A 12,980-nucleotide genomic window follows, 5' to 3' on the forward strand; every position below is an offset into this window, starting at 1 on the left:
ATGGAATTTGGAACAAGGAAAGAAGTTAATTCAAAGGTATCTCAAAGTTTGGAATTAAATTTAATTATTTAAAAAATTAGTAAAATTTTAATCACATAGTGCAAGCACAGCAGAGGTATACATACCAATAAAAATTGTCCATGGTTGTTGTCTTCCTTTGTGGTCATGATTCACATTCAGCACGACACATAAAATCCTTTAGTACCTGCAATAGAGAAAAGAAGTCCTACTCTTGCCTTGTAATGCAAATAAAAAACTGAGCAGTTCATCAATGAGCCAAACGAAAAACCAGAGATCATCGAACCATAGGTTGTGTTTTTGAAAACAAAAGAAGACGTCGAGAACAGTGCTGCTAAACAACATCTCCACGATAAGTCGATAACCCGATGTTGCCTCGACATAACGATTTAACTTATTATGCTTTGTTGAAATTCATTTACAATAAATTATCTAAAGCTTTAGATATATTTTTAAGTAAAGCATTTTTGTGATTCGAATGGGGGTATTTTTTCAGCAGTTACACTTACACAGAACTTGTCGGTCGGCATCGGCCGGTAGGACTAAACGAAAGGCACGTTTTAAGTCGTCTGCTGATGTTGACGATTGAAAATTGAATTGTAGTTGAGAAAAATTTCCAGCATCAAAATTGATGCATCGTTTTCTACTTGTTGGATATATTTTGAATCGTTAAGGTAAGTCTAACTGGATTAGAGAAAATTGAAACATGGGTTAGATCGCATTGAGTAAGCAGTTTTCATATGGTTAGTTGTTACTTGTTATTTCTTATGTTTATCTTGATTCTACATTCAATACCACACAATTTTCGTGTTTTAAATAGTGTCAATTTCAACAGCATTAATCATTTCCACATTGGTGTCAGCTTTCTTCTCTTTTTGCTAATTTTATTTCTCAGTTTTGATGAACATGGAAATTTTCGAAACTGGTTTACAACCAAAACATTCTGGTTTTCACTGCAGCAACACATTTTGGGTTGCTATGTTGTTGCTTGCTGATGCTAGCTTTTAGAATATTGCACTAGGGAACACGTCAATATACCCACCAACATGACACATCAAATTTTGATAAACATCTTCTAAACCAACCCGTGACCCTTGATTGTTTATCATATTCTCAATTTTTTCTGGAAGTTTCTCTAGTTCTTGAGCATGTCAGCCTTGTTTGTTCGTGTACCCTTGACGGCCTTCCGAGTAAATCTTCATCGAGTGTACCTCCCACGTCAACAAAAATGCGCTAACCAATGGATGTCCTCGTCCTGGCGGCCCGGAGATGTTCGATGCATAAATGTCATGTGCTATTCAACAGGTAACCTTGTTAGTTTTTTTTTTTTCCATAATTACCAACCTTCAATCAGGGATCAACACGATAAGAAAACGATTTGTGTCAAGAGCCTAAATGGCGCGTTTCCATTTCCGTTTGTTCGAATGGCGCTTTTTAAACTACAAAGTTACGCAACAAGTCTAGAATGACCCAAGGAAGTCATTTCCAGACTTCCTGGATGATTGTTACTTGCTAGATAAAGGTTGTTGACTAGCGTTTCGACAACCAATTAAAATCTTTTTATAACTGAAGGCGGTTCTTTAAAAAAATAAATAAGTTGTCAATCGAAAAACTTAACTAAAAAGCCGTTGCAGAAAAAAGAAATCGGATTAAGCAATCGCTACGGTACACGAAAAAGTTGGTAAACGAAAAGTTTTTGCGACAAGAAAGGAAACTCCACAAAGTGAAAATCCTCTTGGCAGTTCTCAATCCACCAAGATTCACTTGAATGAATTTTGCGTATGCTCGACTGAGTGTGTTCTCGTATGCTCGACTGAGTGTGTTCTCGTATCTCTCCCTCCCCATTTGAAATGCGATTTGATTCTCATTTCGTAGACCGCCCACTCACCAACGACTACCAAGCAGCACCGATAAGCTGAATTTCCTATACAAATCTCTTTCCTCCTTTGTTGTTCACACAACTCTGGACAGTCCAGTCTTTCGGGGGAAGCCGTTTCGTGTGGTCTGTTCGACGGAGGTCGTCAACATGAAAGTGACTCTAGCAACGCGTTTGTCCGGCACCATAGGAGAGGGGGCAGTGGCAACCCATTGGCTCCGCCGGCCTTCTATCCCCCGTCCCAAAAAATGGACCCCAAGGTGGAAAGGTTAGTTCCATCGGCTCTTTGTAATCTTTTTAACTGATCACTCATTGACGGCGTGTAATCATGATGTAACCGTCGTCATGGAGAAAGGATCCGTTTGCCGGGAAGTTAAGCGAGTTCAAAAAGTTTACTTTTTGCTTTTAAGAAATAGGAAAAAGATTTTCCTTTTTCTTTAACAGAATCTCAAGGCCAACTTAGCTATTGTACAAGCATCACTCGGAAAAGTGACTTTCGGAGTTTCGGTTGCCGGGTTAGCGTGATTGGTTCCCGCCCGGTCGCGTGATATGCCCAGCGGCTAGCAGAAGTTGTTAGATTACTCCACCCATCTCTGCGCCACGTCTTTTTGTTTATCTCCTATTGCAAACAATATTCATTAGAGCCTTTTGGTAAATTTCTGACTTTTTCTTTTTACCGTTCAATGACGCGTTCTATCGTCACGCGAAGCTACTTCGACCGGATATTATGAAACTGGTGTGTGGCGCATCTCAACAATTCGCACGAAAATCACGTTTTTCTTTCTCATTACTTGAGGATTCTTCTTCCGTTTTCTTTTACCAATTGTGGGCTTTTTACTAAACCGAAAAAAACGCGCTAAAAATAACTTGTTTCATTTCAATATAAAACGTTTCTTGTCCGATTCTGATGGTACCATTTTCACTTTTCGAACTACAGGACCACTAACGAGGTCGATCTTCAGGCGAAGCGTGTCATCATCGTCGACTGGCGAATCAGGCGATGTCAAAACAACGATCGCTGCCACAGCGGCAACCACTGCCGCATTCAAAGGGGCCAAGAATTCTCGCTGGAGACGTTTCATCGTCAAACCTTTCGTCTACGTCCAGTTCTTCTTCGGCATTGGATTGCTGGCCCTCGCCTTTCAACAATTCCGGAGAAAAAATGCCCACCCAGACCAATCGCCAGAACTTATCGCCAAGGATTGGGAGGTATAGACCAAGAACCTATTTATTATCGATTAACGAGAGAGGTTTCTTTCATGGTCATTTAATTTTTGCGATCTGTATTTTTTTATCGCCTGCTATAATTAGGTGCTTTATTATCGTATCATCCCCTTCCGGGCCATATCGCGCGCTTGGGGTTGGTTAACCAACCGTCATTTACCGGTTTGGGCGCGACAACCGATTCTGGTAAATATTTCCCTATGCTTCCGGCAATGAATTTCAAGATTTCATCATTCCTTTCTTTTATTCTTTCTTCTTCTTCCAAATAATAATACAGGGTCTTTACGCACGAACGTTTAACTGCAACCTGGAGGAAGCGCTCGATGGTAATCTGGAAAATTATTCATGTTTGGCCGAATTCTTTCGAAGGAAACTCAAAAGCGGAGTTAGACCGATCGAACCGGCCAGCTCGGTGGTTGCCCCATCGGATGGCACGGTGCTCAACTTTGGTCGTGTCACGGCCGGTGAGTTTTGTCGCATAATTACAGTATCGATTGGTTTTTGCATCAACAACTAGTAATCAATTCCCTTTTTCTAAATTTCCCCAAAGGCATGATGGAACAGGTCAAGGGCGTGAGCTACTCGTTGGGTGAGTTTCTCGGTCCAGCATACTGGCGAAATGGACCTGAAGTCCAACCCGCCGGCCAGACTGAGTTGGAATACGAAAAATCACTTCTCGTCAACAAAGACAACGACTTGTTCCATTGCGTTATCTACCTAGCTCCAGGTATTTATAAGCTGAAGTTGAATTCTTCTGAATTTATCATTACCGCAAAGTGGTCCAGGTCATCCATTTCTAATTCCGTTTACCCGTTCAATAGGAGACTATCACTGCTTCCATTCGCCGGTGGATTGGACAGTCAATTTTAGACGACACTTTCCAGGAGCGTTGCTCAGCGTCAATCCGAGCATCGCCAAATGGGTGGCCGGATTATTCAGCCTCAACGAGCGGGCGGTGTACGTCGGGCGATGGGCCCACGGCTTCTTCTCTATGACGCCGGTTGGCGCCACTAACGTTGGCTCCATCCGAGTCTACGCCGACGAGAAGCTGAGAACCAACTGCACAAAGTGGGCCCTGCCCTTGCCTTACTACGACCGCTACATGTGCCCAGAAGATTCGGATGAAATCCCGCTCAAAAAAGGCGAAATTTTCGGCGAATTCAATCTCGGGTCCACCATCGTTCTCATTTTCGAAGCGCCAAAAGATTTCGAGTTCAAAATCCGACCGGGGGAAAAGATTCGAATGGGCCAGTCACTCCACTTTACCCATTCCGCCACGGAAGCATCAGACTAGTATAGAAAGGGGGAAAACAAATTTGTTTATTTTACCGAGAAGCTTTTGATATAATTTTCTGTTGACAGTTACGTGTTGTTGATTGTTGATTGAAAAAAAATGGAGGTACACAAAACAGAAAAGAGAACAGAATATTTTACCCCCCTTGGCTTGCGAGTGTCTATTACCTGCCCCTTCTGTCGTCATGAACCGTCTAGGAATTCACGCCGAAAGGAGTCAAAACCGCCACTATGTGGCGTGTGATTTTTCTTTCCCAACTCTCCTCAGCGCAAAAAATCCCCAAAAGCTAAAATATCACTAGCTGCTCCCTCCCTTCCATGTGTTACTTACTGCCGTATGTGATTGAAGGATTGAGGCCAAAATAGAGTTACTATTCTGGAGGCTATGTACAGTATTTTCAGCTGAAAAAAAAATAGAAAATTACCAGTAAAGCAAGGGAGAATTGTATTCCATTCCGCTTTGAAAAATTCTCTGTAAAAAATGATTGCTAAAGAGTTGTGGCGTGCCGACGTGAGCCAACAGCTGTTGTTTCCGTCTGTATTTTATTTCCTCTTCCATCTTTGCCCTTCCTTTCGTAGATAACGCGGAGTTAGAAGAGAGAACGACTCTACAAGTTCATTGCTCTTCTCATTACCGAGAAGAAGAAGAAGCAGCAGTAGCAGCAGCAGCCCAGAAACCGTAACAATCCCCCTCGGAGCAACACCGACGATCATCTTGGGCCTGTCTCATCTCCACCACAACGGTCCACACACGCACACACAGCTCACAACCTTCGATTTCCATCTTTGCTGTTTCTCCTTCTCCCATTTCACATGGTCATTCACACTAAAGAGAGGCAATAGTCGATCATTATTTATTTCCCTTCAGATTCTTTCGGCAATTCCTTTTTTGTTTTCTTGGGGTCTTCCAAGGAGAAGAAGAAAACGAGCCGACAAGAGTGTCAGCTCCGGGGGAGGTAGGTAATAGTTTGCAATGTTGGGTTGGCGGCGTTTGTCTGGGTCGAGTCATTTTTTAAAAGACGGATGAACGGCCTCCCGCTGGCACAGCAGGAACAACAACAGCACGGGGCGTTGCCGTTTGCTATGCTATCTCACCGTTCGGCTAGGTACTACCGGAAACTCTACTTTTCTTCTTCTATTTGAAAAACAACAAAAAGAGGTGCCATGCCGACATGTTTAACCGATGGGTGGGAATCGGATGAAACATTTTCTTTTTCCAAAGCAATTTTTTAAACAATACTATTATATAACGTCGTGAGCTATCATTAAGTTAGCATACAGCTAAAAGAAAAAGAAAAAGGGTCAAACTTGTTATGCGCAGGGCCCGCAAAAGAAAATAAAATAAAAAATTCCACGGTCATTTTCTCGGCTTCGCCCATTTAGGACGAGAGACACATGTGTGATGACGATACACACACACACGGGGGCAAGGCAATAACTTCCTCAACAAGACTAACGACTTGAAATAACAGCTGTCGTCGAGAGAGAGAGATAGAGGACCGGCTCAGTGCATGAAAAGTCGCCGCTTGCGAAATAAATCGAAAAAATGAAAATGCCCAGAAGATTGCGCACATTTTTGTGCGTGCAACTCATCCCAAAAAGAAGAAGAAAAAAAAACTTTATAGCAAGTACCGTTAAAAACAAAAAATCATTGACGAAAAGAAAAACGAACATCTAACAACTTAACATAACTACGTGGAAAAAGAGTGCATCGTCACCAACGGAGAAAATGGTGAAATTCTTTTCTATTATATTACTGCCAAAGTCTGGTGGTGGTGGTGGCAATGGACAGCTCCATTACTGGCTGTCGGGACATGCACGCGTCAACTCGGGATAGACATGAAAAAAAGGAATGATATCGAGCGTGAATGATTGCCCTATGAGAATGTCCTTTTGGACGGACCCGACAACAATTTCACCGTCATAAATGTCGTACTGTTTGACGCTAGACGAGCAACCTCTTTTCAATTTGGTTATATGACCCTCCCGCCCGGAATAATGACGAGACTTGCCGGAATGAAAAAAAGATAATTGGGCGGAGAGGGAAAAGAAACTGGAATTTTCCTCACGGTAGTAATACGTACCTTTTTTCAATTCTATGATTTGTGTGACTTTTTTCCTCATCCCGTCATCGGTGGTGGTGGTGCTGCTGCTCTCTTTGCATGTTGTTGTTGTTGTTGTTGGCTGTCGTGTCTCTGCGGCTGGGACTCTTCTGTGCAACACCGCAGCTCTATTGCACCGTTCTACGTGCGGCCATGTGCAGCACACACAGCCAAAGAAAAAAAAAAGTGAATAGGAGGAGGAATAACATCAAGTCCCGTTGTACCGAGCCTCAGGCCAGATATTAACAGAGAAGAATAATAAAACACGAAACCATTTTTTTTTTCTTTTCTTTTTCAAACTACAAGGGAGGGTTGGTTGGTTGGTTGGGCTCCCTTTTTTTCCGGTTTCTCTCTCTCTCCTGTGTGTGTGTCTCCGTGTGTCTCTCCCATTCTTGAGTGGTTCGGCGTTACTACAACAACTCCACGCAGTTGGTTCAGTGCTGTCACGCCGCTCGGTTTGTCTCGTGTTTTGTGCTGCACTAGAAAATTATCCGATCCGTTTTTGGGTTTTATTTTCAGTTCCGGAATTCCGAGCCTTTCAAAGTCACGCCAAAGTTTTTCGGGAGCAGACAGAAACCCGCGGGAATTTTTTTGGTTTTGTTTCGCCTACAGAGTGAGACGGGCAGATTTTTGTTGGTGTTTTTTATTGGGGGTGGTTAGTTTTGAGTTGCAGAAAAATGAAGACGGCCGTTTGGTACACATCGACGTTCGTCGTCATCTTCGTTTACCTGTACTGCTACCTCGTGCAGTTCATCCGCGGTGCGGAAATCCGGCCGCAACATCTCCAGCCTTTGCTTCGAAGTCGACTAGCAGCGCCACTGCAACAACAGCAGCAGCCTGTTGCTTTTCCTTATCCGGTGGCTGGCGGATGGCCATTGGCATCCGGCAGTCAGCATCCGGCCCAGCAACGCCATCTCCCTCCGCTACCACCTCCTCCGCCTCCGTCAGAAGTTTTCTCCGATTACATGGGACCTGGATCCATGGCCGTGTCTTCATCCATGTCCGTCTCTTCCGCTGCTTCCGCTCCGGTTCAAGTCCCACCGTCAGTTTCCGCCGCACCCGCCACCTCCTCTGCTGCTGCCAAGCCGTTGGATTTCAGTTACCACAATTACGAGGACATGACGACCTGGTTAAAACAGTTTAGTGCATCCAATCCAGATCTAACGGCCCTCTACTCCATCGGCAAATCCGTTCAAGGTGAACAATTCATTTCTTTTCTTTCTTGTTTGGGGCCGATCGTCAAGTGGTTACTGGCACTACGACGACTCAGACTGTCGTCGTCACAGTCCACCTATTTTTGTTATTGCAATCTGAAGTTGATTGCGGCCGATCCAGCAGCAGCAGCCGGTTGGACCAAATTGCCACTTTTTTTTTTCTTCCAGCCCTTTTGAGAAGACAAAAAGAAAAAAAATGTCCGTTAGATCTTTGACAGACGGGATCTTTTTCTCCTTTTTTTTCTTTTTTTCTCCCGATTTTACAAGATGATACAGCGGCAATCACGAGGAGGTGCAGTAGACGTTCCGTGTCCCAATCTCCCGATTTGTCTCGCAACACCGAATTCACGTTCAACGGCGCCTAGTCTAATACATTATTAGACACCGCTGCCATCCGACTACTACCTTGCGGTATAGTATAGATAGAATCCAACAGACGCGTTTGGTGCCTGGATGTCGAAAGAACAAGAAACCCGTTACGTTTCTTCTTCTTCTTCTTCCAGCAAAAGCGACCGGGGTCAATGAGTTGACGCTAAAGAGCGCGTGGAGGGAAATGAATCAAATTGGAAATAAATTTTCTTTCTTTTCCCACGAGTCAAATTTCTTTCTTTCTTTTTTTGACTGGCTGTGCTTATACCGTTGGGTCGACCGACTCTTTTGTAAATCCCCAGCCAACCTCGTCATTTTTAAAAAAAGAAAAACCACGAGCGCTTCTTTTAACTTGTTCACGAGCGAAAATTGAGTTTTCCAGGGCGTAAACTAGTGACCTAAACATCCTACCGATAAGAAGAGATTGTTGTGCGAAAGAATTTAAAAAAAAAACGCAGATGTGTTTAGAAGCCTCGTGCTCGGTTGTCAGCTGCTTTTGACAATCCCGCTAGATGTAACATCAAAATCTACCGGCCACCGTCTGTACAAAAGTGACCGACAAGTGCAACTGTCGGATTTTACGATCCGACAAAGTGCTGCGGTATTTCTATTTCTTCTTTTTTTCTTCCCGTCCTGCTGTTCTTTTTGACAGACTCTGGAAAAAACAAAAAAAAAAGGAGTTGAGAATTAAAACAGCGAAATGGAGGTCGAGAGCGCGGTGCTCTTTTTCATTAAATTCTGTCGGTTCTATTGTTGGGAACTAACTAACTTCTCGTCTATTTGTTCTTTTGTTTTTGTTTTGTTTTTTTCTCTCTGCTGTTTCTATAACGGTGGACCGCCCTAATGCACCCAACAGGTCGCGATTTGTGGGTGATGGTGGTCTCGTCGTCTCCGTTCCAGCACATGAAAGGCAAACCGGATGTCAAGTACGTGGCCAACATCCACGGCAACGAGGCCGTCAGCAGGGAAATGGCTCTGCATCTCATCCAGGTGAAAACCTTCCTTGATTTCTCCTTTTCCAAAACCCCAAAAATAATTGAACTGTTCTTCTCGCAAAACAAACAAACAGCATTTAGTCAAGAGCTACAGGGAAGACGCTTACATCCGCTGGCTGCTGGACCAGACGCGAATCCACATCTTGCCAAGTCTCAATCCAGACGGATTCGAAGTGGCCCGCGAGGGCACTTGCACCGGTGGTCAAGGAAGGTAACACCAACACACACACACACACGTCATCCATCATCTTCATCACCACCATCCATCCGTCTTTTACGGATGCACGGCTGGTGGTGGTGAAGGTTTTATTCTTTTCTTTTTCTTTCCCCCCCTAACCGAAATGTCTTGATGTGATTATATATCCACAAAAGAAACAGCAACAACTAGACACACACACCGGTTGTGTGTGTGTACAGTTGCACACGCATCTAAAGACACATTTCCTCGCCACAGGTACAATGCCCGCGGTTTCGATTTGAATCGAAATTTCCCAGACTACTTCAAGCAGAACACGAAACGTCTCCAGCCGGAAACTGAAGCCTACAAGGAATGGATCGCCAAAATTCAGTTTACCCTGTCGGCCGGACTTCACGCTGGCGCTCTAGTCGCTTCCTACCCTTTCGATAACACACCCAATTCGGGTAGAAACCATTTCAACATTCAAATTCTTTTTGTTTCTAATTAATTATTTTTGGGGGGGTTAAAAAACTTTTATGTTTGGGGGTTATAGTTTACCAAGCGTTTGCTCCCACTCCGTCACAGACGCCGGATGACGATGTCTTCCATCACCTGGCCACGTTGTACGCCCGCAATCACGCCACCATGTATCAAGGTGTGGCCTGCAAGCCCGGCTCCCCTTCGTTCCCCAACGGGACGACCAACGGAGCGGCCTGGTACCCGTTGACGGGCGGGGCTCAAGACTATTCCTACGTTTGGACGGGAACGATGGAGATCACCGTTGAAATGGCCTGCTGCAAGTACCCGCCAGCGGCCGAGCTGCCACTCCACTGGAGTGAACACCGACAGGCGCTCGTCCGCTTCGTCGGCGAGGCCCACCGCGGCGTCCGCGGGTTCGTGACCGACGGCAACGGCCGACCGCTGGAGAACGTCGCCATGAAAATCAAAGGTCGCGACGCTCCGTTCCAAACGACCAAACACGGCGAATATTGGCGGATCCTCTTGCCGGGCTACTACCGGATCGAGGTAAAAAAACGGGACAAATCCATTTCATTGCTCCCGTTTTAATTCGTGGAACTATTGACGTTCGTGTTTGTTTGTTTGTTTAATCAACGCCAGGCTTACAAAGAAGGTTACGAACCAGTCGAAGACGATTTCAGCGTTACGGATCACCACGCCACCCAAGTCAATCTGACGCTGTTCAAACAGGTATAATAAAAGACGAGGTTTTTTTACGAGTCAACTTTGATGCATTATTAATTACTTTGAATGGGAATTCGCTGCAACAGGTGGATTCTAAAAACGCTTTCGGAGCTCTGGACGAGGTCAGTAACTACTACTCGCTGTCGCCGGGTGATGAGCGACCGAACAAACGGCAACCGACCATCTCTAATAAACAGGTACGGACCCAATTAATTAGCGAATCCCCGTTAAGAAGAGAAGATAAAAAAATCAATAAAACGGGATTAGATTTTCGCCAGGGTTTTCCCCGGACGAAAGAAACGATACATTTTCACAAATAACAGAAAAAGATTTTGACGCTGTTCGTGCAGAACAGTGTAATTCAATGATCATTTCTTTTTCTTTCACGGACGCTTTATTGAATCAGGACGTTCCCCATCCAACGGGACTGACTGGCCTCCTCATCACGCTGCGATCGCAAATGGATAATCTGTTCACCAATCTGTTTGGTTGAGGAATTCAATCACGGAATCAGCCGACCGGAACGAAAATTCATTAAAAATAATAAAAAAGGAGAAGACTGATCACGTGAATAGACGACATTCTACGTGACGATCGATTGCTTTAACTTTGAAATGGTTGACGACGACGGATGCGAAACGGACACCCCACCCCACAGCAACTATCGGCTTTACTTATCCTTTTTCCACGCGCCTGTTTGTCTTCTCCTTTTCCTTCCGGATGGATTGTGGTCGTTCGCTTCGTTAGCGAAATTTGAGACCATTGACCTTTTTCCGAGACTTCTCTTCCCCCTCTATTCTCTATCTATTTCTTTTTTTTACATATACTTTGTATGTTAATTTATAAAAGTGTACTGTACATATCAATGCAATGAATGTTTTGTCTTTTCTCTTCTAATTTTAAAAAGAAAACAATCGCCAGCCGCCTTTATTCTTTCACGAATTACCTATTCATTTATGCACACCTGTCATGAGCGCACGGTTTTGTTATTATGCAAAAAGGCTATCAAAGTGAATCGATATTGATTCAACAAAAATAATAAAAACTTGAAAACAGAAAGAAAGAAACAAAAACAAAAATAAATTCACCCTGGGTAACCACCCTGTCGTCAGCAGCAGCCATGTCCATCAAAACGGAAGTCGATTGGTCCTTAATTCCAGTCAGGCCAGTGAGCTAGGGCAGTTCGTCTCCGGTCTATTAACCATGACGAATTTTTGCCCAATTACTGACTACGACTGACTATTCAAACTGACTCACTTAGTTTCGGCTGAGCAGACGCAGCATCGGATCCGAAAATAGACTCGGGTTTCGTGGAAAACAACTTTGATTATAGTCAAACTAAATGGTCACGTTGCACTGTCGCCTGGGTTCAAAATAGACGAGTTGAATTGATATTTCAAAACTAAATTGCTGTCGTTTCCTCTTTAGATAAAATCGCAGCAACCGGCAATCTAACCTATTTAAATGCGCATCTGTTAAATGAGCGCACGCATTTCTTATTTACTACCAGGAAATGAAAGAAAAAAAAACGAACCGGTTTGTCTCGTGGCGATTGACGCTGGGCGGAAATTAGAAATTCCGGTTCTTTTTTTTGGTTGGCAACAAACTAGAGAATCTATTTTTTCTTCAAAATTTAAAAATCTTCCTGGTTTGGTTGTACGGTGGGGTTGTTGGGGTCACCCCTGTTATATAGGTCGAATTGAGTGTACAAATAGCGTTTCCCGATGTCGTAATAACTTTCCCACGTCTTTCCTGATGCAAGAAACCACTTGATCTGAAACGCTTGGTCAATCGAATTGGTCATCGCTAAAACGGATGACACGACATTTGGGCTGATTCTAAGTTTTGTACCGTACTACAGAAGTTTGATTACGTTAATGTTGTACACGGAGTAACATATTCGTCAAAACTGGTCAAAACTGGTCTGCATTACGATGCAGTTTCCCATTGCGCTGGAACTCTTCCCAGTTGGAGGTTGTATGAAAGGCAAACACTGCTGACGGTGGGACTTGGTCTATTCAATAAGTAGAATTAATCAGGACATACCGAAAAGGAAAACGGTCCCAGGTCCAGATATCCATTACCACACCAACGCGCTTCATTCGTCATACCACACAGCACAATTGCGAAATGAAATCAGCACAATCGCTGCAAATAACCCATTTCGGCGTCGTCAAACAGAAAAATGACAGACCGAAAGAGGAAAAACTGAACTAATCCTTGTGGACCACGACATTAACTACCGGTACTTTTCCTTTTGCTTTGGTGGGCGTTGTCCATTTTTCTTGGCAAGATACAATAGAGGAAGAGTACGGAAAAATAAAACTAAAAATAATAAAAAGGGGGAAAGGATCGAACGAGAAACATAACTTTCCTGTTCCGCCCAAGGTTATTTCATAAAACCAAAATACGACTTGCCAATATTGGCAACGTGTATTGATTAAACTTTAAAATGATACATGGCTACGTAACTTAGACTTCAAACGCAGCGCACTTCCAAGCCCAGCA

General features: G+C 43.8%; 2 protein-coding genes across 3 annotated transcripts; both read left to right on the forward strand.

The window, feature by feature from the left end:
• The first annotated feature begins 560 nt into the window (after positions 1-560).
• LOC124311177 (phosphatidylserine decarboxylase proenzyme, mitochondrial-like) lies at positions 561-4,518 on the forward strand. 2 transcript variants are annotated; one of them, XM_046775543.1, is made up of 7 exons: positions 561-692; positions 1,149-1,323; positions 2,832-3,103; positions 3,206-3,304; positions 3,396-3,582; positions 3,669-3,845; positions 3,940-4,518. In XM_046775543.1, the coding sequence occupies exons 2-7, from the start codon at positions 1,167-1,169 to the stop codon at positions 4,410-4,412; spliced, it is 1,365 nt and encodes a 454-aa protein (XP_046631499.1). In that variant the 5' UTR covers positions 561-692; positions 1,149-1,166; the 3' UTR covers positions 4,413-4,518. The 2 variants fall into 2 exon arrangements, with proteins under 2 accessions (XP_046631499.1, XP_046631500.1); XM_046775544.1 differs by lacking the exons at positions 561-692; positions 1,149-1,323 and adding an exon at positions 1,969-2,162.
• A 2,404-nt stretch (positions 4,519-6,922) lies between these two features.
• On the forward strand, positions 6,923-11,620 carry LOC124311077 (carboxypeptidase D-like). The gene is made up of 8 exons (XM_046775366.1): positions 6,923-7,710; positions 8,953-9,086; positions 9,166-9,302; positions 9,546-9,733; positions 9,823-10,295; positions 10,389-10,478; positions 10,559-10,669; positions 10,879-11,620. The coding sequence occupies exons 1-8, from the start codon at positions 7,191-7,193 to the stop codon at positions 10,963-10,965; spliced, it is 1,740 nt and encodes a 579-aa protein (XP_046631322.1). The 5' UTR covers positions 6,923-7,190; the 3' UTR covers positions 10,966-11,620.
• Positions 11,621-12,980: the final 1,360 nt, after the last annotated feature.

This window comes from Daphnia pulicaria, chromosome 8 (genome assembly GCF_021234035.1).
Source record: "Daphnia pulicaria isolate SC F1-1A chromosome 8, SC_F0-13Bv2, whole genome shotgun sequence".
NCBI lineage: Eukaryota > Metazoa > Arthropoda > Branchiopoda > Diplostraca > Daphniidae > Daphnia > Daphnia pulicaria.